The sequence below is a fragment of the Bombus flavifrons genome, chromosome 10, assembly GCF_040668555.2.
Source record: "Bombus flavifrons isolate JBK064 chromosome 10, iyBomFlav1_principal, whole genome shotgun sequence".
Classification (NCBI taxonomy): domain Eukaryota; kingdom Metazoa; phylum Arthropoda; class Insecta; order Hymenoptera; family Apidae; genus Bombus; species Bombus flavifrons.
The window spans coordinates 13750656-13770201 of record NC_138451.1 but is presented as its reverse complement, the minus strand read 5'-3'; the positions used below and the strand labels follow the sequence as shown (position 1 = coordinate 13770201).

Genomic DNA, 19546 nt, shown 5'->3' with positions numbered 1-19546 from the left:
TCTTCTTCCCCTATTTTTCTTACAGAGAGTCATCTTCAAATTTTATACTGATTAATGTTCCGATAATCTGTCGTTTCGTTAATCGATGTTCCGATAATCGGCTCTACCGCATTAACATATTTTTGATGAAATACGACATACCGATATCTGCGTGCACAATGGAACTCCATTTATTGAAATGAAATTTTAGCTAATGTCCGATTAAATAAACTTCTGCCGATTGAATCCACTTATCTGAATGTGGACTCTCGTGCTATGAATTCCGGTTATTTATTAATCTCGTAGATTCCGATAAAAGTCTATTGTGTACATCAGTTTACAGAATTATTAAGGAATTTATAAAATACACGTATAAAAGAAGCGAGAAATTTGACCTCGGAATTTCCTCTTCCACTTATTTCGTCATTTTCCCTGTAACAGTTACAGGCTGGTCACGTAAGGGATTAAATACCTTCTTAGATAGTGCTGACTCAATCCTGATGAAAATTTAAAAATGTAGGTAGAATCGTAGGTTTTACTCTTTACGAGAGAAGCCATCTTCTCTATCGTTGCCGCCATGCCGAAGAATCCCAAGATTTTCCTCGACTTCGTTATTTATAACTTAATCCTAGCGTTCTCCAGACGCAGTAACCCGTGATATAAACTTTATACCTAACCACATCACGAAACTCGTACGCTGTGAATAATGAAAGGAATATAAAAGAAACGACGTTATGTCGAGTGAATATTAATAGAAGTTAGTGATATAACTATTCGATATATATTTAGATATTTAATATCTCGCGTTATTTATTTTATGCGCGCATAAACGAACGTGTGAAAATGAATTTTTCGATATTTGAATGCAGTCAATATCAAAACGTTCTATCTCCGAGGAATATCGATTCGTCTAATATAATTTAAGAACTAATTTCTATTCTGTCTTCTATTTGTCTGAAATTCAGCAATTGGGAAGAAAGCTTTGATATTAGAAAGGGTCGGATAATATATCCTTACAATTTCGTAATGTCTGGTAAAAACGCTACTCCGTAATATAAGCAACAACCTGATACCTATAACTTATAATGATACTTAATTCTACCTTCATAATTTACGAATTATCTACTTTACAGCATGGTAATAGCTAAGACACATTTGCGCAATAAAGTCGTAGGGTCAATTTACCTTGATTTATGAAAATACAAATAACGTTGTTTCTGCATTACGCATTCATACAAGAAGCTATGAGAAAGAAATTACTACCTTAATCGCAGCATTGCAGAAACTTAAAATTCCAGTCTTGCAGTTTACAAATTATACGAAAGAATACGAGCTAATCGAGTTTAGGATCACTTTTCTCAGAAAAGTATTTAGAGAACCAAAAAGTACATATCCATATTACTATGAGGAACTATATAAATTTGTAACGCTAAATATAACGCTACTGCGGAATAACATATCGAATTGATCGAACAGTAATATTTACCTAATGAGAGTTTGAATCTAGCGACTAGCGTCGCGACGGTCATCGATGGTGCATGTGACATGAAATATATGTATTATTCAACCAGAAATTGTATTTCTACATCTCAAAATGACATTTCAAGAACACAAATTCGGAATGAGTAAAGAATAGACATTTATCAAGAAAACCATTGTGGAAATAATTTAACGACAAAATAGAATCTAGGGCAGGGTCGTGCTTGTGAATAATACCCTTATCAGAAAAAAGAAAAACGTATATGTATAAAGTAATGTTACGAGTAAAACGTGAAAGTTTGGTAGCGCGTTATTGAAAGGAATAATTTTCATCCTTCGTGAAAGGAAGAGTTACGTAATGTAAAATTGTGTCTATCTGTCAGATTTATTTTTACAAAAAGTGGCAAAATCGAAGTACTGCAGAGAGATAGAAACGTAACGCTACTCTAGACCTGTGCAAGTTAAATGAGAACTTCATACGATTCCTACCTGTTGCCTCATATCGATGGAATGTAGACTAATCGAAATAAAAAAGAATCATTTTGAAATTAAAAGACCATTTCTTTTACCCTGACGTTACTCGGAGAAAAGTTTGAAGACAATTTTCTAAGGTACGTTTCAAAGTAAAAAATATGTACGATAATTCTCAAGAAAATTGTTAAACAGAGTTTTACGGCAACCTGCAAAGAACGTTCTTTTTTGTACGATACTATTTTACCAGTAAGTATAACAAGTCCCAAGCCTTGAAGTTTATTGTTTCAGACGATATCATTACAAGGTAATGTTTGCCTGCTCAAAGCGAAATATATGTAGATTTGAAATTATAACAAGTAAGTTTCGCTACATGTACGAGCAAATTAGAAAGAAAAAGAACGTTTTCTTCGAGGAAGAATATCTTATGCTATGGGATACATTAAACTGAAAATGAGTATACGTACACACAAATATGACAAATGAGAGAAAGTTTGACGTTGTCTTCACAAATTTTAATACAGCTAAGATATCAACAACTCTCAATGCGCAGCATCATACATACTTTTCCAATATCCTCCAAGTTACTCCGTTCTCTGGAAAATCAATCTTGCATGAACAAACAGATACCCCTTGCAACGTAATATATTAAAAGGAAATAACGTTGTTCTGTAAATATTCACCTTTACGAAATATTCGATATATTCCTGCTTGGAAATTACACGAATATGTAGTTACATATATTACAAAGTATGGAACAACTATCATATATTACAATAGTAGCGTCGATGAAAAGCACTAGAACACAGGATGAGATTATGCCAGGATTGTTAAACGTAGAAATAGAGTGAAAGAAGATATTCGCAAAATTTATTTTTAATGAAGCAGCGTCACATTGTTTCTCTATTCGTATCTTCGCACTTGGTCTCTATTCATGAAAATTGTTATCAATTCATCATATACAAGACAAAAACTTGAAAGTATTTTTTTCATATTTTCTAAGGAATCGTGTCACAAATCCGAATGTCTTATATACATAAAGTACGTAGTTAACGCGATAAAAGAACAGACGCAGTAGTCGTTATGCAGGACAAATGAAAATTCTCCGTCGAATTTACGACACCGGCTGCACGTCGTAAGCTAAAAAAAGCAGCCAAGTAATTTTATTGATCGACTTGTAGATTCTTGAATGCTTTCGTTAAAAATTCGTTGTAGCAATCCAATGTATTTCTTATGAGAGAAGAAATAGCGAGTGAAAGCAGATATAGGACATTGAATTCAAATTTCTATAAAACTTCCATACGAAACGTGCAAATGAAAATATCGCATTATGCTTATTTTATCATTAAACGTCAAGCGTTGATATATTTTTTCGATCTTTAGCACCGTCTCCGATATTTTCTGCGTCATTTATCTACAAGAAAAGAAAAGAACAATACATTAAAACCTAAAAGAATACACAGTATTTTATTTTTTCTGATAACTGTATAACTTTCTAATCCGATATTTTAGTTGAAATAGAAAGTGCAATATATAAATAAATAAATACTTTTGTTTTTATCGGTACTTTATTTATACTGACAAGGATTATTCTTTCCGTCTTTCAAATAAAGTAAAAGGCGAGCGTGTCGCCGAGTGCTTTTGCCGATAACCTTTGTATAACGAAACCACATTCACCATATGCGATTCCTTGGGATCGTATAAAGGCAGGTTAACCTCGGCTAGAGCAGAAATCGATTTCTAGAGTTCCCATGACGATAGTCTCGTCATAACGCATATCAAACTTTCTCCGACTATATACAATTGTATTCTAGTATATGAAATATACTAGAAATAACAATGGACGTGTTTTTTGTTTCTACAAGTTCTAAGTGCTAAAAAATTCCGTAACTATGATATTAAATTTTTTTTTTATGGACTCTGTATCAAACGCAGGCACATGGATTTTATAGAAAAATAACGAGGAAATGACATCATACGCCCATGAAAGTAAATTGCAAAACATCAAAATATTATTAAGCAAATACAATTTTTTGAAGTGAAAAGGAAGGAAATAATACAAATTCATACTTGCTGAATAAGCTGTTGGTTGGCAAGATAATCCCGACGTCGTTCCTGTGGGATAGTAATAGTCGGGGGTTGCAGAAAAGTTTTATCTTCTGAGTCGTTTCTTAATTGCAGAAACAAAGAAGCCACCAGAATGAACGGTAGCGACAGTATCGGCAATTTCAGCTGTACATAAAATTATTTGATTCTTCATTTTGATTCTTAAGTTATGTATACATATACATATAACATGTTAGATTCGCTCAAACCTTTATCTTTTAAAACTCAGATTTTATTACGATTGATTTCGTCTTTTTAAGATATTGATTAACAGGGACAGAAATCTATTTCATGAAAAATAAAAATATTAATTTAATTACATCTCTAAAGAAGAACAATACGCCATACTGCACGATCACAGTGTATACGATTGCTACGATCACAGCTACAGCTGTTTGTCCGCTAAACGCAAATAAAGTTCCTAACGAAGCTCCCGTCAGAAAAGTGTTGTAACCCCACAAGCCGGCATAAATTTCATCGATTTGTATCCCAAGCATTAAACCTACGAATAACAAGAAACTATGACAGAAAAATAGAAAATACTAATATCTTTGTCTCAATAACAGTTGCAAGCTACGTTGACTCAATCTCACGCTCGATAAATTCAAGGTTCATACACAAAAATAGTATAATACCCGCCAATGAACCGATGAGTGCACCCAAAAAAGCAAAGCCAGCCGTTATCGGAGAACAAAGTAGACAAGCTAAATAAACCACAGCACCCATAATAACGCTTTCAACTGCTAACACCTGCGACGCTGACACTATAACGCCATGAAACATCTGAAAAATGTACAGGATGCACACAAAGAAATTGACTCAATTTCGTTAAAAAATGTCTTACAGTTAATGATATCGATAACTATATAATCTATTATGGCATTTGAAACATTCATGATATAGTTTAACGAAACAAAATAATGCAAGATGTTGCTTAGGATCCCAAGATATTCGAGTATCCGAAAATGTCTAATACTTTCAACGATGTGACAGATGATTGAATTGTGAAAAGTGGAGCAAACTTTACCATTCCCCAGTCAATGTGTATCCCTGTCGCATTTTCTCCGATGAAACTGATATTGCCTGTCGTCGCATCACTTGTTGCATTGTCCTGGAAACAATAAGAATGTTGAATGTACTGTATAAACAACTGATCGTGTATGTACTCGCGACACATAAAGCACGTATACGTATACACGATATCTTTGTTCGAGTACATATAACCCAGTGCTCAAAACTGGGCTAGTTCGTCCATTGATATCCACGACCGAAAGAAAACTCGGGACAAAAATATCTTTGAATAAAAAATCGATAGAACTTCCTTCTATGACGAATTTATTTCATTCCATATCTAAAAGAAGAACGCGTGACAATAATAAGCTAGGAAATAAGTTTTCTCCATTCGTAATCCGTTAAGTTGATTATACCTTCTAAATCATTCAAACTTTTGTATTTGCAACTCAATGCTGTCTTTGGTCCTCGTAGTTTATATAGCTTATATGCACGTAATCTTACATTACGTAAATTTTTTACTTTCTCTATATATTTTACTAAAATTTTACTAAAATGACGAAGAAATACAAATTTAATGCGATTTTCGTCTAAAGAAAACGATCGACGAACCTGAGATGATTTTCATCTTTTCCTATCTCGCTCTAGAGACAAACAACAATAGGTAAGAAGTTTGTATTGATCGTGTGCGTGCCACACGACGACTAGCGGAGTGGAAGAGGCTTTTAAGCATCGCAACTTAAGTTGGACAACGTTGCTGGCATAACTAAACTTGAAATTATCGCTTTCATCTGTCATCGATCGATTATGTAACACTCAAATGTTACTGGCTACTGTTCGCGTTGATGTGATATAACGATAAAAACTGATTGTACCGATTCTATGAAACTTTAATGAAAAATGCGATCACGTAGTCAAGGGTATTACATGGAATAAAACACATAACACGTATAAACGTATAAACGTGAAACGTATAAACGACTGAATATTTTCTACAAATATTAATAACTTCGAAAGTGTTAATAGGCAAAATTGAAGTATTTTGAGGTATCATTTCATTAGCTTAACTTGTTGCTTTTTGGAACGTAAATATGTTAAGAAGATTTTAATGTTACATTCAGATATCGCTGATGAATGTGTAATATACGTATATACGGCACTATGTGACATAATGACAAAAATTTCGTAGCAGTATACTTGTAGGCGTGCGTATCAAAATACATAAATCTTCATAAACTTACGAGCACGCTGCGTTATCAAACGATATCTTTACGACGGATAGTTTTCATACTTTTTACATAGAACATAAATAGAAGAACGTTTCCAGTTCAGCACTTGAAACAAAATAGAGAGTAACTTCACATTTAACATTATAAGTCATATCATGAGATCTAATAAATAATTAGATCGTAAAATGGGAAAAAATTACATGATTCTGTTTCAAAAAATTCATGATAACCTTGGATTTACTATGAAAAAAAATATTTTTGAATTGCTTATATATTTTTGTCGATATGTGCTGTGCACAAAATCTTGGTCAATGATCTTTGTTACATTACAAATGACTGAGAAACGTGCGATACGTTAGAGTGTACCATAAATCTTACATCTACGATAAATAATAATTTTACGACTTTTAATATAAGAACATAAATTTATAGCAAATAAATAAAAGTTTACGATTACGTGTGATATTAACAGGACTTTTAAAGTCTCTAAAAATCTGGACTAGTGGTACCGAAAAACCGAGTGTTTATCTGTGCAATATTTAAAGAATCGCATTCCGCAACAATACGAAAATTGAATGCTCACAACAAAATCTATTACCATTCTCGTAACTGGTTGCAGTTCCTCCGACGTATCAAGTCCATTGTCTTTGGCATAAAGGACCAAGAGCAACGCAAATTCAGCCAGATTAAACGGCCATGCTATGAATGGTAACTTATTGTTTTTGAAAGAGCGGGTCAAGTAAACGCTGTAAACATTAATCATTAATTACCAATAAAATTAGTTAAAAGCGTTCTATAATTATCACTGTTGTTTAAATTTAATCTACGTTGTAATATAATATACTGTCGAATATTTTTGTAATGGTAAAGTAACATCTATTTAAAAGATTAAATGAACTTCTTTTCTTAATATTAAATTTAAATAAATCTGTAAGATTTGAAATTTTATCGAAAATTTTACATATCATTCTATTCTATTATCAGGTGAAAAATAAATGATTCTCTAAAAATCATAAAAGAATTGACTGTCGAGCTTTGTTTGAATACTTCATACGTCACACTCGTCACTTTACATTTACAACGATATCATAAAACTCAACATAAAGTTATCTTATATTCGTAAGAATTACTAAAATGCTAATACTGCGCGTTACAGCAAACGTTTTATAATAAAGAGTAAACTTATAAGCAGATATTCATCAATTTATTGAAACTTGCCTAAAGATCGTTCCCAGAATAATCAGTAGTAGACTGAAACCATCGAATGGTCCATAGATACTTGGTATTAAACTAGACGATATCGCGCCAACTAATAATGGATTGAACACTGTTAACCCATTTGCGATATTTTCCTGTGAATCTCGTATCAGCTGCGAATGAAATATATGCTTTTCAAAACGTAATGTGCGAATTTTCTCACATGACGTATCAACGAAAAAGCTCCGCAAATGGTATCGCGACGCGATCGTATTAATCCTCGCAAAAAATTCCGCATTGCAGTCACTTTGTTTACTTTTTGTGAAACAACACGGTATCATGGGATGATCAAACGAATAATAATTACAAAAGCATGAATAATCGATTCATACGTCACGTAAATCAACAATGCAATTAGGCATTATTTACCATATTCGTCAAATATATACTAAGGATATATATATATATATATATTGGCATATATTTAATGAATACGTAGGAAGTACATAGTTCGAAGTTTTCGAAGTAAAAAATAATTAACAAAATATCATTTTTTAAATATTTGATGTAACAATTACGTACCACAGATAACAGAAGACCTAGGGAACCAGTGATTGCTGAGAGGAGTAACGTACCTGGTGCATTAACTCCTAAAGAAATCGTTATCAATAATCCACTAATTGGATTATTTGCAAATACAACCTGTAAATTTATATAAGCTGAATATGAGTATCTTTCAATCGATTTAAATATCAATTTGTGTATGTGCATATCGTTTTGAAAATCTTGTAGACGATCCTTATATTTATAAATCTAAGATTTTAAATAACTAATGTTAATTAAAAATAACGTAACATAATAAATAAATTTGTATCTATGAACATTTTCGTTACCTATACATTATTTATAAAAGATATATTAGCTGCTTACTTGACTGAAACCTCGTAATAAATAATCAAATAAGCGTACTATGCTCCAAAAAACGCTTTCCTTTTCTAATAAAAATTCTTGCCAAACGGTGAATGTTCCAGTAAAAACGGCCCGAGAATAGTCCTATATATGAATTATATTGAGAAATATAATGTTAAAAAAAATTTTTATTTTTGGTGCTACATATGTATATACCCAATACTAAAATATAATAAAACTTGAAATACAGTAATTAATTCTGATTTCATTTAGTTTTATGATTAATTCACACTTTATGACATACGAAAAATATCTCATACTCGTATCTTTTTATTTATCTTTCAGTACTCACATGGCGCGTAGATCCTTTTAATCGTTCTCTCGCGCTCATTCTATGATAGACTCACGTAAAACACTACAATTCCATTTTAAAAGTATATCCTTTTAACCACACTGTGCAAATTCCCCCACCATTTGTAAGATATGTCGATGATAAAGAGCAATGTTCATCTGTGTGTCATTCGATGTTTGATATTTCTTCTACGAAAATTGTGTGATACGAGATCGTGAATGTTTCAAATTTCTAAAAGAACTATTTATTCCACATTATAAATTAATATGTATTGGTATTAATTAATAAGTAAGTATTAATCATTGAAATAAAGATATCAATTCAAAATTATTTTTAAGCACAAAATATTGTTGAACTTTTCTTGTTACTTTTTTCTTACTTCCACGTATTTACTCGTTTTAAACATTGGTTTCATGTATCTTTACTTCAAACCAATGTTACTTTATAAGAGCATGTGGACTACATAATTAACATAGCAATCTACATAACAATTAACACGGTTAGCGCTACCTTATTAACGTATTTATGTTAAACTGTTAATAATGTAATAATTTTAGTAGTAGTTAAATAAACAGTCAATGGAACAAGACAACTGTATATTAATATAAATATTTATTTTTAATTTAAAATATGTAAAAAAATATAATGGTGCGTTGGTTTCGATTTTGAATTGTAAAATCCGGTATTTTCAATGAATTAAGGCAAGTAGAGGTACATTTTGGTTTGATTACATGAAATAAGTAAAAAATATTTTCATAAAAATACTTTAATCTTATACCATCCACAATGTGAAATAAATTGCATTATTCACATGCGAAAATAAATTCCAATGTTTACCTCTATTTACCATTACTTTATCAACAGTTGTGTAATTAGTTCTTAACAATACTCTTGTATTAAAAAAGTTTAAGCATCAATAATATAATTAGGATGTACAACAAGTAAAGGATCATTTTCTTCGTCTTTTTCATCCCTTGTGGTTAAAGGTATTATAATTTGATCCTGAAATACAATTAACAAAAGAAATTAAAAAATGAATCATTAATTATAAAATTCGAATAATTTTAAATAACTACTTTCTACGTACATGATATGTTAACCTATCAATAATCTTTTCAATAAAATTTTTTCTTTCCAACAACTCTTCTTCTGAATCTATTTGATCCTGTATTTGATCGAGATACCATGCCACCAGTTCTGATTTCTTTAATCCACCTTTAGTGTCCCCTGCAGAATAGAGAAAATTATAAAATAAATATTTATATAAATAATAATTTCAAACACAATATACCTGTAGCAACAGTTTCACTTTCAGCACGAGTTTCTTCATTTCTCATGTACAACACTAACATATTAGATAAATTTTTATACTCTTCAAAGGACATTGTTAGTTTCTTCTTGTGTTCTATAAATATAATGTAAAGAAAAAAAGAGGGATGTATAAGACTAACTACTACACATAAACATTCACATAGACATTTATGTGATATGATATATAATATATAAGTGATATAATTTACGTGTAGGAGTTTCTGCTTCCATATCGTGATCCAATGCGTTGAGAGCCTCCATGATAGGTGGAGCATCGTTCATATCGACATCCATTCCATCATCTTCGGCTTTTTCTAAATCTATATCCGGTTGTTCTACGGTAACGATACTTTTACTTAATAAACGTTTTGCTTCTGAAACATGTTTTATAGTAACTTCATCTGAGCATTCTAATTTAGCCATGGCTTCTGATAATCTAATAAGGCTTTCTAATTTTCTAACGGTAACTCTCCATTTGCCGGAGCCACTACCAGTTTTTTGTCTAAGCGTAGTATAACTATCAACTAAAGATTCCGCCGCTTCCTGAAATTGAAAAAGGAAATTAATCCAAATAATTTAAATAATGAATTTATATTTAAAACGGCATAACAATACCTGATTTAACATAGGTTTAAAATGTTTGGCAAAATTAATATATCTAGAGATCTCTGATTGCGAATATACTGTATCAAAACCTTGCCAATTATCGCAATGTAAATCAATAATTCTTTTAGCGATTGCATTATCAACAATTTCATTGCATTCATCAACTATAATAAAGAATAAGTCAAATCTGGACATAATTGGAGCCGTTAATTGAACATTTTGTTGTAATGACTTTTTCCTATCATACCGTCCACCAACGGGATTTGCTGCCGCTAATATTGATGTTCGGGCATTCAAAGTTGCTCTTACGCCAGCCTAAAAATATATATATTTTATTAATGCTAATATGCATATACTAGAAAAGTTTAATATCAATTATCACTCGACATCAGCAAACCTTAGCTAGTGAAATAGTTTGTTGCTCCATGGCTTCGTGTATAGCCACTTGATCCCTAATATCCATTTTATCAAATTCATCGATACAACAAATACCTTGATCAGCAAGCATCAAAGCACCAGCTTCAATAACAAAATCAGGCGACTCTTCATCTCTTACTACAGCAGCAGTTAATCCAGCTGCGGAAGACGCCTTTCCTGAAGTGTAAATCGATCTTGGTGTGATGTCAGCAACACTTTTTAGAAATTGAGATTTCGCTGTACTAGGATCACCAACAAGACAACAGTTTATATCCCCTCGTAACGAGGTACCCTCTAACGTTGTTTTCGGCACACCACCAAACAACATTAGAGTAATTCCTTTTTTAACTTCATCGTTACCGTGTATAGCGGAAAATAAACTTTGTACAAGATTTTCATATAGATTTTTATCACGACTCATTTCATATATACGATTCCATTCTGCTTCTGACATTCGCTTTTTCATCATTTCTTGAGAAATTTCTTCCATATTTGTTTCGGTACCACCAAACTAGAAAAATATTAATCATATAAAATATTTGTACATATATATACATATTACTATATTATGATATGTAATGTACATGTATATGTACACATGTATATGTACAATATGTAACTAATTTGTTATACCCTAAAACTTGTTGGAGTAACACTGCAAGCTAGAAATGCTGTTTTATACGTTAATTCACGTGTTCCTAGAGCTTTCAATCCTGTTATTCCTTCTCCTTGTTCAGTAGGTTTTCGACGTGCTGCTTTAAGATCAGCTTTTGCACCACTAAGTGAAAGAACCGATACATCCGGTACTACTATCATAGTTCCTGTAAAGTCGTACCTAGAAATGTACAAATAAGATTTATTAGAACTTAGAAAAAGTGAACGAAGCTATATAACTAATTTTAATATAACATTGTATAGGTATTTAATAAAATACCTGTCACCAGGTTGAATAGTTTCTACAGCTTCTGCTCGTAAAATAACTTCAAGCGAGCGCGGAATGCAGCCTCTAGGAAGTTCTGCTTGTGTCTCTTGTACTCTGATTTTTTGGAAATCAACAAATACGGAATTATCTACGTCTAGCAGGAAACGCCTCCTATTATTACATACTGGATTATGACAAATTGTTGGATTGCAGAACTGTAAATAATTACCCAAATTGTAATAATTTCATTACAAACATATTCATATCAACGAGGTCATCTGCATTATACCTTAAATTGTTGTTCTACATTTTTTATTACAGCATTACAGTCCATACAAATAAATGTTCCTAGCACCAACTCTGGATGGACAGGATGTGTTCTTATTACTTGGCCAGATATACGTATTAATGTACCGAGTTTCGAGGCATTTAGTTCTCTTAATTTTTGTCGTATCGGAACTTCCACAAAACTCACATAACATTCCTTTTCCTTCCTCAAATCTGCAACATCCTTGACGTAATTACAGACTGCTTGGCATAGGTATGGATAAACTCTATAACAAAAGATTACATTTTATTAAATAAAAACAAACGATTAAACTAGTGTCGTGATAAAAAGAACATGCTAAAATCTCACCTAAAATATTCTTCAACAATGGTTGTTGACAACACTTGATTGTATTCATCTACATCGTCAAAAGTCACTTCTAACGTACTATGTTCTGGACTTACAAGTTCTTTGGCTGGTTCAAGGTATTTTACAGTTCCATGTTCCTTAAAGCTAATTAATAAAATAAGAATATATGATTTAAAAGACAAATTTGAGGTATCGACTGTCTTTAAATGAAGTGTAAAAATTTTACTCTTCTAAAAAATCCTGGAACAGCTTTTGACATTTGATCCCAACTTCATCAGGTACACGTGAGCGAATATTTTGCGTATCTCCCACATCCATTCTTCGAAATAATTAATAATTACTTATCACAACAATATTTTGGTGCGGCGTTCAGTAATGAAACAACGCGCGAGAACAGTTTGGCGGGAATTAAGTTTAGGCGCGTTTTCAAAATTGGCATCCCTTGTGTGCAATAAGAAATATAAAAATAAACGAAAATAAATTTTATTCTTTTGTACAATGTTCACATGTCCAATATGTCAATATATAAAGAATATTATTATTCTAATCTTAATTATATATTTCTGATAATGAACAGATATAAAATTGCCAAAGTTAACGAATAAAATACCTATTACTGCAATGACTCCCTTCGATTTTTAGAATCTTCCCTAGCAAGATTACCGACACGAAGAGTTGGAACCGTCATACAGCGCCCTCTATGATACCATGAAAATAAACAATGTTTCTGTACTCTGTGCTCCTACATCGCTTATACGAGTATCTTCAGGTTTCTTTCATCTTTTTTGTTCTATTATAATGTCGTTATGTTATTATTATTTTTACGTATTATGACTGTAATGACAAATAATATTTTGTTCTGTTATCACTCTATAAATAATGAAAAAACTGAATATTCTTTGTAATACCGAAAAAATATCTTTAATTAAAGGTATGATATAATAACGTTGCATCATATACAATAAGAATGAATCTAACATATCATTCATTACTTTTTGATACTCTGTACGTAGTACGTATACCTTATTGAGAAAAAAGAATTCTGCACAACAAAAATATAGTACAAAGGTATAAAATTTTTAATACCTAGGATTTCTCGGATGTCGATGTATCCACCAGTAATGATTTACCTTTGCATATATATGTAATATCTCTCGCAAAAAGTATTGTCTGATATTGTATATACACACAATGGCTGGGCATGATTCAAAAGAACTCGTGCAGAATCGTAATGAAGGGCAATTAGAGATTTCACCACATAAAAAAAGAGGAGAAAGTCGAAAAATCTTTTAGTATGTAAATAGATACGTACTTACACGGTGTATACATTTCCTGCGACGGACAAGACTTCGCTCTTAAGGCAGGTGGTGCTGTAGGATATAAAAAGCACTCTCAGTGCGTACTGCCGTTTTAGTTCCTTCAAAAACCCTCCAGAATGTTAGTCAGTGTCGCAGATATTTTTGCTTTTTACTTGGTAAAATTGTACTCTTTTCTTTCATACTCTTTTAATTTGGTAAAACTTTATGTAACTTTAATATCATTCACGTCTCGAGGGAGATCATCAGATCAGATCGTTCATATACAATAAAATCAATACTGAAACGATAGGTTAGAAACTGATATTTAATTAACTTAATAACAGTTACAAACGTAACATACACGTCAAGTTCGGAATAAGTGAATTAATTGCCTATTAATATTTTATTTACTTTTTATATTAAATAGATTTATATTTTATGTTTGTTTCTAAAACATTAACTTTCATCGGTTTAATTCGCTATTCAAACACGAACACGGTGACGGTACTATTTCGAAAAATGTAGAGGCGTGAAAAGTGGCATGATAATAATCGAATGAAAACTGAAAATTGTGCAATTCAGATAACGCTTGCCTGTTCAACCAGTGGTGCATTGACAACAGAAGTATCTCGGGATATCCAACCAGTAACAAATTTACAGCCACCAGCCTTTAGTTATCTTCCAAGTACGAACGTTGTGTTTCCAAAACTTTCTCAACATGTTGTTTCCGCCAAACAAGCTTTGGACAATGGGTTAGAAGATGTCGGGGCTCCAGGTAGAGGTTTTACCGAAAGACAAATACAGGCTGGGTATTCATACCTGAAACCTCTATTGATCGATCTCAAGTTACCATTCAAAGATCAGACGATGAAATCAATCGATGATAAGCAAAGGTAAGAATACACTTTTGAAGTGTACAATTGAAAAGCGTATCTAGTGTTCTACCGTTATAATAAACTGCTATTCCTTTCGTTAGACTCGTTCGCAATTATTTGCAATATTGAAATTATCGGAGAAACGTTCTCCTTTGTTTAATATTCGATCGTGGTTCATTCAGTTTTCGTTTGTTCGCTTTCTACTAGGTAATTACAAGGGAAAGATAGGTAAAATGATAATTAAAATGATAATCTGTAGAAATGAAACGGATATTTAAAATACATGTGGATATTTACGCAGAAGGTCAAACGAACGTTTGTACAATTAATAATTTGTATTTCGTGATTTTTACGGAATCGAGGAATCGAAGGGGAAAGTACAGTTGAAAGTGGATTCTGTCACGAATAGAACCTGTCACTGTTAAATTAGGACCATAAGCCGCGCCACGAGTGTAACTCGATATTAGAACGCAAGGGGTTGATATTATCATAAATCACTGGTGATAATCGAGATACGCCCTATGTCGACCCTCGATAACGCGTCGAATATTTGCATTTTAAGATCAACGAACGAAGAGGGAAGTTCTGGAACAAAAGCGATAACGAGGGCAGGTAAATCATCGAGGTCAAGCAACGGAACAAGGCTGCTGGCCGAGGTCGAATATCATCCGCACGTTCCACGGCGATCGTCGTATCAAGTTGTAGAAAAACTCGATGAGTACTTAACGGACGATTCGGATCATGCAGGATTGCCCTATCGTGGGAAGGCTCGGACAACGAATCCCCATCGTAATTCGCAAGACATAACGACGGCCATCAAAACCCTCGATCACTTCCTGAGCGGGGTTCTGAACGACGATAGTTACAACAGCGAGCTACATCCACCGCCCAATCCTGTTTTAGCCCTTGTCCTGTCTCGATACGGGCGATACGTGTCCGGAGCACGAAACCCTCGCGTGTACGCGCACATGGCCGTAAACAATATACACAACAACAAACCTTTTGGTAGTTATAAGTTGGAACGCGAAGAGCTGCCCACCTACGCTAGAAGATAACGCAGATAAACATTTTCCTCTCGCTTAGGAAAAATTCTTACCTGTTGGACCCTTAGATTATCTCGTAGACGTCTTATTGTTAGTACTTGTGTGATATAGGAACGCGCGAGAATTGTTCGAAACCGGAAATGCGGAAAAGACGAAAAATATCGATAAGTATGGAAGTATTATCGGAATCAAAAATTCTTTATCGAGAATCTTTTATCTGAAAATCTGAATAGCAACTATCTAATAAATAATTTTGATTTATTCGTTACCTTCATACTCGGCATTGGAAATAACTTTCGCTCGACAGCGGAGTCCGGTAATGTACATATGAACGGCAGTGAAGTTAATTAATAGTTTACACGTCGTTAACGGCACGTTTAATCGCAAATGCCGCACATTACCCAACTCGGTATAATTTTCAATTCATAGATTCAATTTTACTTGAATTAATCTGCTTTCATTCATTGATACCGCTTAAACCACAGACACCAAGTTGAACTAAATCGAAGTCGCGAAGTTTGCCCTTCGTTGATATCACACTGATTAATTATCCAAACGACACTTCGGATACCGGTATTAAAGAAAACTTTAGAGCACTTCCTTCATAGCTCGTTCTAAATTTAATCAATATCATGCGGATTTACCCTTGAATCTAGCGGCAATCGGGCTTGGCGCGAAGTTAATTGGAGTAGTTCGAGAAGCCGCTCGAGAAACCCCGATTAAGCACTAAACTACTCTCATTACACCTTCCTGTCTCTCCGGAAACCTCTCTAGATACTACTAACTTGATTTCATTGATGAAAGCCATGTACCAGTCTAGACCACTATTGCTCTTGTTCGGAATACGTCCATCAGATAGGTACATGCTAATAAACCTTTTTGGTCTCGTGCACCCTATGTTACTTCGAGTAAGAACTTGTCGTTCGATCGACAAAAATTTTACGACGATCATTACATGAGAAGATTGGAGGAAACATGGTATAAGAGAGGAAATATATAATTTGAAAAGTAAAATTTTAATAGAAAATCCGTGTGTTTCCAAATATTAACACAGCTTATTACATCTGATATAATTTTTACCTGTTTAAAATGTGTAAAACTCGTATTAATGCTCAGCGGAATACGTATTTAAATAAGATTTATCGAACGAAATGTTTCTTTAGAGTAAATAATTATTAAATCGGATATTCGATTAAATTCTATTAACATCGCAATTTAAAATTCAATCAATCGAAACCCTATTTGAATTTCTCCATAATATCAAGCGTACTTTTACGTATATAGGATTTGCACTTGTAAACAAGTCGGAGATTTATTATAAAATTATAATAACTCTAATAACGAGAGATTTACACATCCATAAAATTATTACGTATCGTATATATTTTAATGAATCATTTTCCGCGAAAAAGATATTTTACTAAGCATATCGATCTCTATTGCATTCTGACCATGGTTCTCGCGAGTATACACATTGAGGAATTTGAATCGGGGTGCGTATAAATAAATACATCATAAACATCGCAGTTACGGACATTTTCAGAGGTCGTTTAATTTTCCTATCTTCGGTATACTTGTTGCGGGATCATAAAACGAACGACGAGGGCTTAAGTGGTGCTTGATTGCCGTCCGTCCGCTAGGAAACCAGATTGTCTGAAAATTGTATTTTCAGGATGGCAGTTTCCATTAGCTTCTTCGAGCTTTACCAAAGGAGATCGGTTGGCAGTAATAGCTTTACTAATAGAGCATCCAGGTACTTGGAGACTCTTATAATTAGTCGATATGTTCGAGCCAATACGTTCTCCTTTTTGATCTTTCCAAGTTCGCGCTTTTAAACGAGTTGCTTATACGTATTCGTTTCACATTTTTAATATCGAGCGAAATAGACATATAGAGTATCACGCGTAAATAATCACTTATTCCTCCTGCTTTATGTAAAAACGTGACAAATTTTTCGGGCGAAATTAGCCTTTTTTATGACAGGTGCTCCGCGATCACACCGACAATGTTCGCCAACATGTTCGGAATTTTATCCCAAGGAAAAGATGTTACGTAGGGTAATTCCAACGACTGGTTCAGACTATATTTATATTCCAAATGAAGTTAACGCATTGGTTGTCGGAACTGGTTTTCGTTTTTCACTTCCTAAACTTCTCAGAAATTTATTTCCATTTAAAGAATTGAACTCAAAGAAAAAGAAACTCTAGAACCATCTGACATAATCGAGGAATATTCTTGATGTGTGATATTCAAGAATGGAAGATTAGACAAGGTCATGAAAGTATTCCGAAAGGCATCCGGCCATCATTGTTATTATTATATCGGAAAATTTTGAAACAAAGCTAAAAATGTACGTAGAAGCTACGAGACATTTAGCGTAAGTACAGATTTTGCACAGATCACAAAACTATTTAAATACTTTTGCGAATCGTCTAGTTAATTCTACAGTAGCATCGCGGCGAACGAGATAATATTGTTACTTTATCTTGTCTTTTTTATTTCATTTTCGCATTGTTCGAATTTCCAACCTTTTTATTCCTTCTCTTCGCTATTTTCCCTTTACAATTTCAAAGGGAAGCGTTTTGTGTAGAACGAGTAGACTCGATGAACTTTCTCGTATCGCATATTGCGTATTGTACAAGAGTTGTCGGAGATTTCAAAAGAAATATTACACCGATGCTGAAGAAAAACGTGGATTTACGGGCTCGGCGGAAATGTCGGAATTTACGTTTGCGTAGGATAACAGGGGAAAAACAGGTAATCTTTTGCGTTTTGACAAATATCGTACACGGTCCAAATTTTCTTTCGTTCTTTCTCTTTTCCCCTGTTTTTTTTTTTTTTTCTTTTATTCGCAAGAACAACTACATCAGAATGTAGGACAAACGAAATGGCTTGTTCGTCATTATTTTCAGTCGTGATGCGCGAATTTCTTTGCATTTCTTTCCGTTCTGGTAATCTTTGGAATTTTTTCGAGACCCTTCAAAGGTTGGCAAGCACGGCTGAAACTGCGGGGTGCTCGGTCTAACATGAACCGCAGTTCAGTCGAACCGCAATAAAAAGCAGCGAGCTTGCAGGAATAAAATATGAGAAATACGTTGAGATCTTTTCTCCGTGACGGGGTAGGAAGAAAACGAGATGAAGGCGCAAGATGGAGGCTCGGAAAAAGAGGAGACCGCATTAACGCGATGTTTTGCAGCGGAACGCGAGATGGCAAAGAACGATATTATTAAACGCTATCTTCTTTCATGTTTCATGCTACGCTATCGATACATTTTTTTTACTTGTTTTTATTTTCTTTTCTTTGACAACCTTTCGGTTTAATTTTAAAAATTGCGTTACTACTGTCAAAGGCTTCCATTCCAGTAGTTTATTTTTTAAGCATTATCTTTAGGTATAAGTTTCACGGAAAGCTAAATGAAAAATATCGTAATATTAGTTGTAAGACGTAAAATATTATTTAGAGCGGAATCTTCAAATTTTTGTAGATCAGATACTGTATCTAAAATATATAATAACAATTCTTTTTCTAAAATATAGGACCACTGTGGATGAGTTGAATGAATTGCACGGGATTAATACATTTTTGCTGTAGATTAAATTTTGATTTAAATAGTTTGGTGAAACGTTGTGGGATAAATATCTATGTCATTCGAGAACTATTTGCTTCCAAAATTTCCTGCAGGTAAAATAAGTACAAAAAATTA

General features: G+C 33.2%; 3 protein-coding genes across 3 annotated transcripts; 1 reads left to right on the top strand and 2 right to left on the bottom strand.

Moving 5' to 3' along the window:
- Positions 1-2784: 2784 nt before the first annotated feature.
- LOC138184115 (urea transporter 1) lies at positions 2785-9181 on the bottom strand. Its single transcript, XM_069121797.1, has 10 exons — positions 8734-9181; positions 8403-8525; positions 8055-8174; positions 7494-7645; positions 6874-7021; positions 5063-5146; positions 4671-4818; positions 4356-4537; positions 4000-4161; positions 2785-3343 (listed from the first exon to the last, which is right to left on the bottom strand). Exons 1-10 carry the CDS (start codon positions 8770-8772, stop codon positions 3275-3277), a joined length of 1227 nt encoding a protein of 408 aa, XP_068977898.1. The 5' UTR covers positions 8773-9181; the 3' UTR covers positions 2785-3274.
- Positions 9182-9384: 203 nt separating this feature from the next.
- Mcm6 (minichromosome maintenance 6) lies at positions 9385-13054 on the bottom strand. Its single transcript, XM_069121796.1, has 11 exons — positions 12853-13054; positions 12627-12770; positions 12279-12543; positions 12002-12204; positions 11701-11902; positions 11048-11578; positions 10660-10965; positions 10254-10587; positions 10025-10138; positions 9821-9960; positions 9385-9735 (listed from the first exon to the last, which is right to left on the bottom strand). Exons 1-11 carry the CDS (start codon positions 12942-12944, stop codon positions 9640-9642), a joined length of 2427 nt encoding a protein of 808 aa, XP_068977897.1. The 5' UTR covers positions 12945-13054; the 3' UTR covers positions 9385-9639.
- A 947-nt stretch (positions 13055-14001) lies between these two features.
- On the top strand, positions 14002-15977 carry LOC138184281 (uncharacterized). Its single transcript, XM_069122102.1, has 3 exons — positions 14002-14100; positions 14507-14817; positions 15362-15977. The coding sequence occupies exons 1-3, from the start codon at positions 14062-14064 to the stop codon at positions 15852-15854; spliced, it is 843 nt and encodes a 280-aa protein (XP_068978203.1). The 5' UTR covers positions 14002-14061; the 3' UTR covers positions 15855-15977.
- Positions 15978-19546: the final 3569 nt, after the last annotated feature.

Excerpts from the sequence above, each read along its gene's own strand:
- LOC138184115 (XM_069121797.1), bottom strand. The coding sequence starts at position 8,772 with ATGAGCGCGAGAGAACGATTAAAAGGATCTACGCGCCAT. Across the intron at positions 7,646-8,054 it reads TAGGTCTTCTGTTATCTGTG|CTGATACGAGATTCACAGGA; the intron begins GTACGTAATTGT and ends TTTCATTCGCAG. Across the intron at positions 4,162-4,355 it reads TATTGTTCTTCTTTAGAGAT|CTGAAATTGCCGATACTGTC; the intron begins GTAATTAAATTA and ends TTTTATGTACAG.
- Mcm6 (XM_069121796.1), bottom strand. The coding sequence starts at position 12,944 with ATGGATGTGGGAGATACGCAAAATATTCGCTCACGTGTACCTGATGAA. Across the intron at positions 12,544-12,626 it reads ATTGTTGAAGAATATTTTAG|AGTTTATCCATACCTATGCC; the intron begins GTGAGATTTTAG and ends CTTTTGTTATAG. Across the intron at positions 9,961-10,024 it reads AAGTGAAACTGTTGCTACAG|GGGACACTAAAGGTGGATTA; the intron begins GTATATTGTGTT and ends TCTATTCTGCAG.
- LOC138184281 (XM_069122102.1), top strand. The coding sequence starts at position 14,062 with ATGTTAGTCAGTGTCGCAGATATTTTTGCTTTTTACTTG. Across the intron at positions 14,101-14,506 it reads ATATTTTTGCTTTTTACTTG|ATAACGCTTGCCTGTTCAAC; the intron begins GTAAAATTGTAC and ends TGTGCAATTCAG. Across the intron at positions 14,818-15,361 it reads TCAATCGATGATAAGCAAAG|ATCAACGAACGAAGAGGGAA; the intron begins GTAAGAATACAC and ends TTGCATTTTAAG.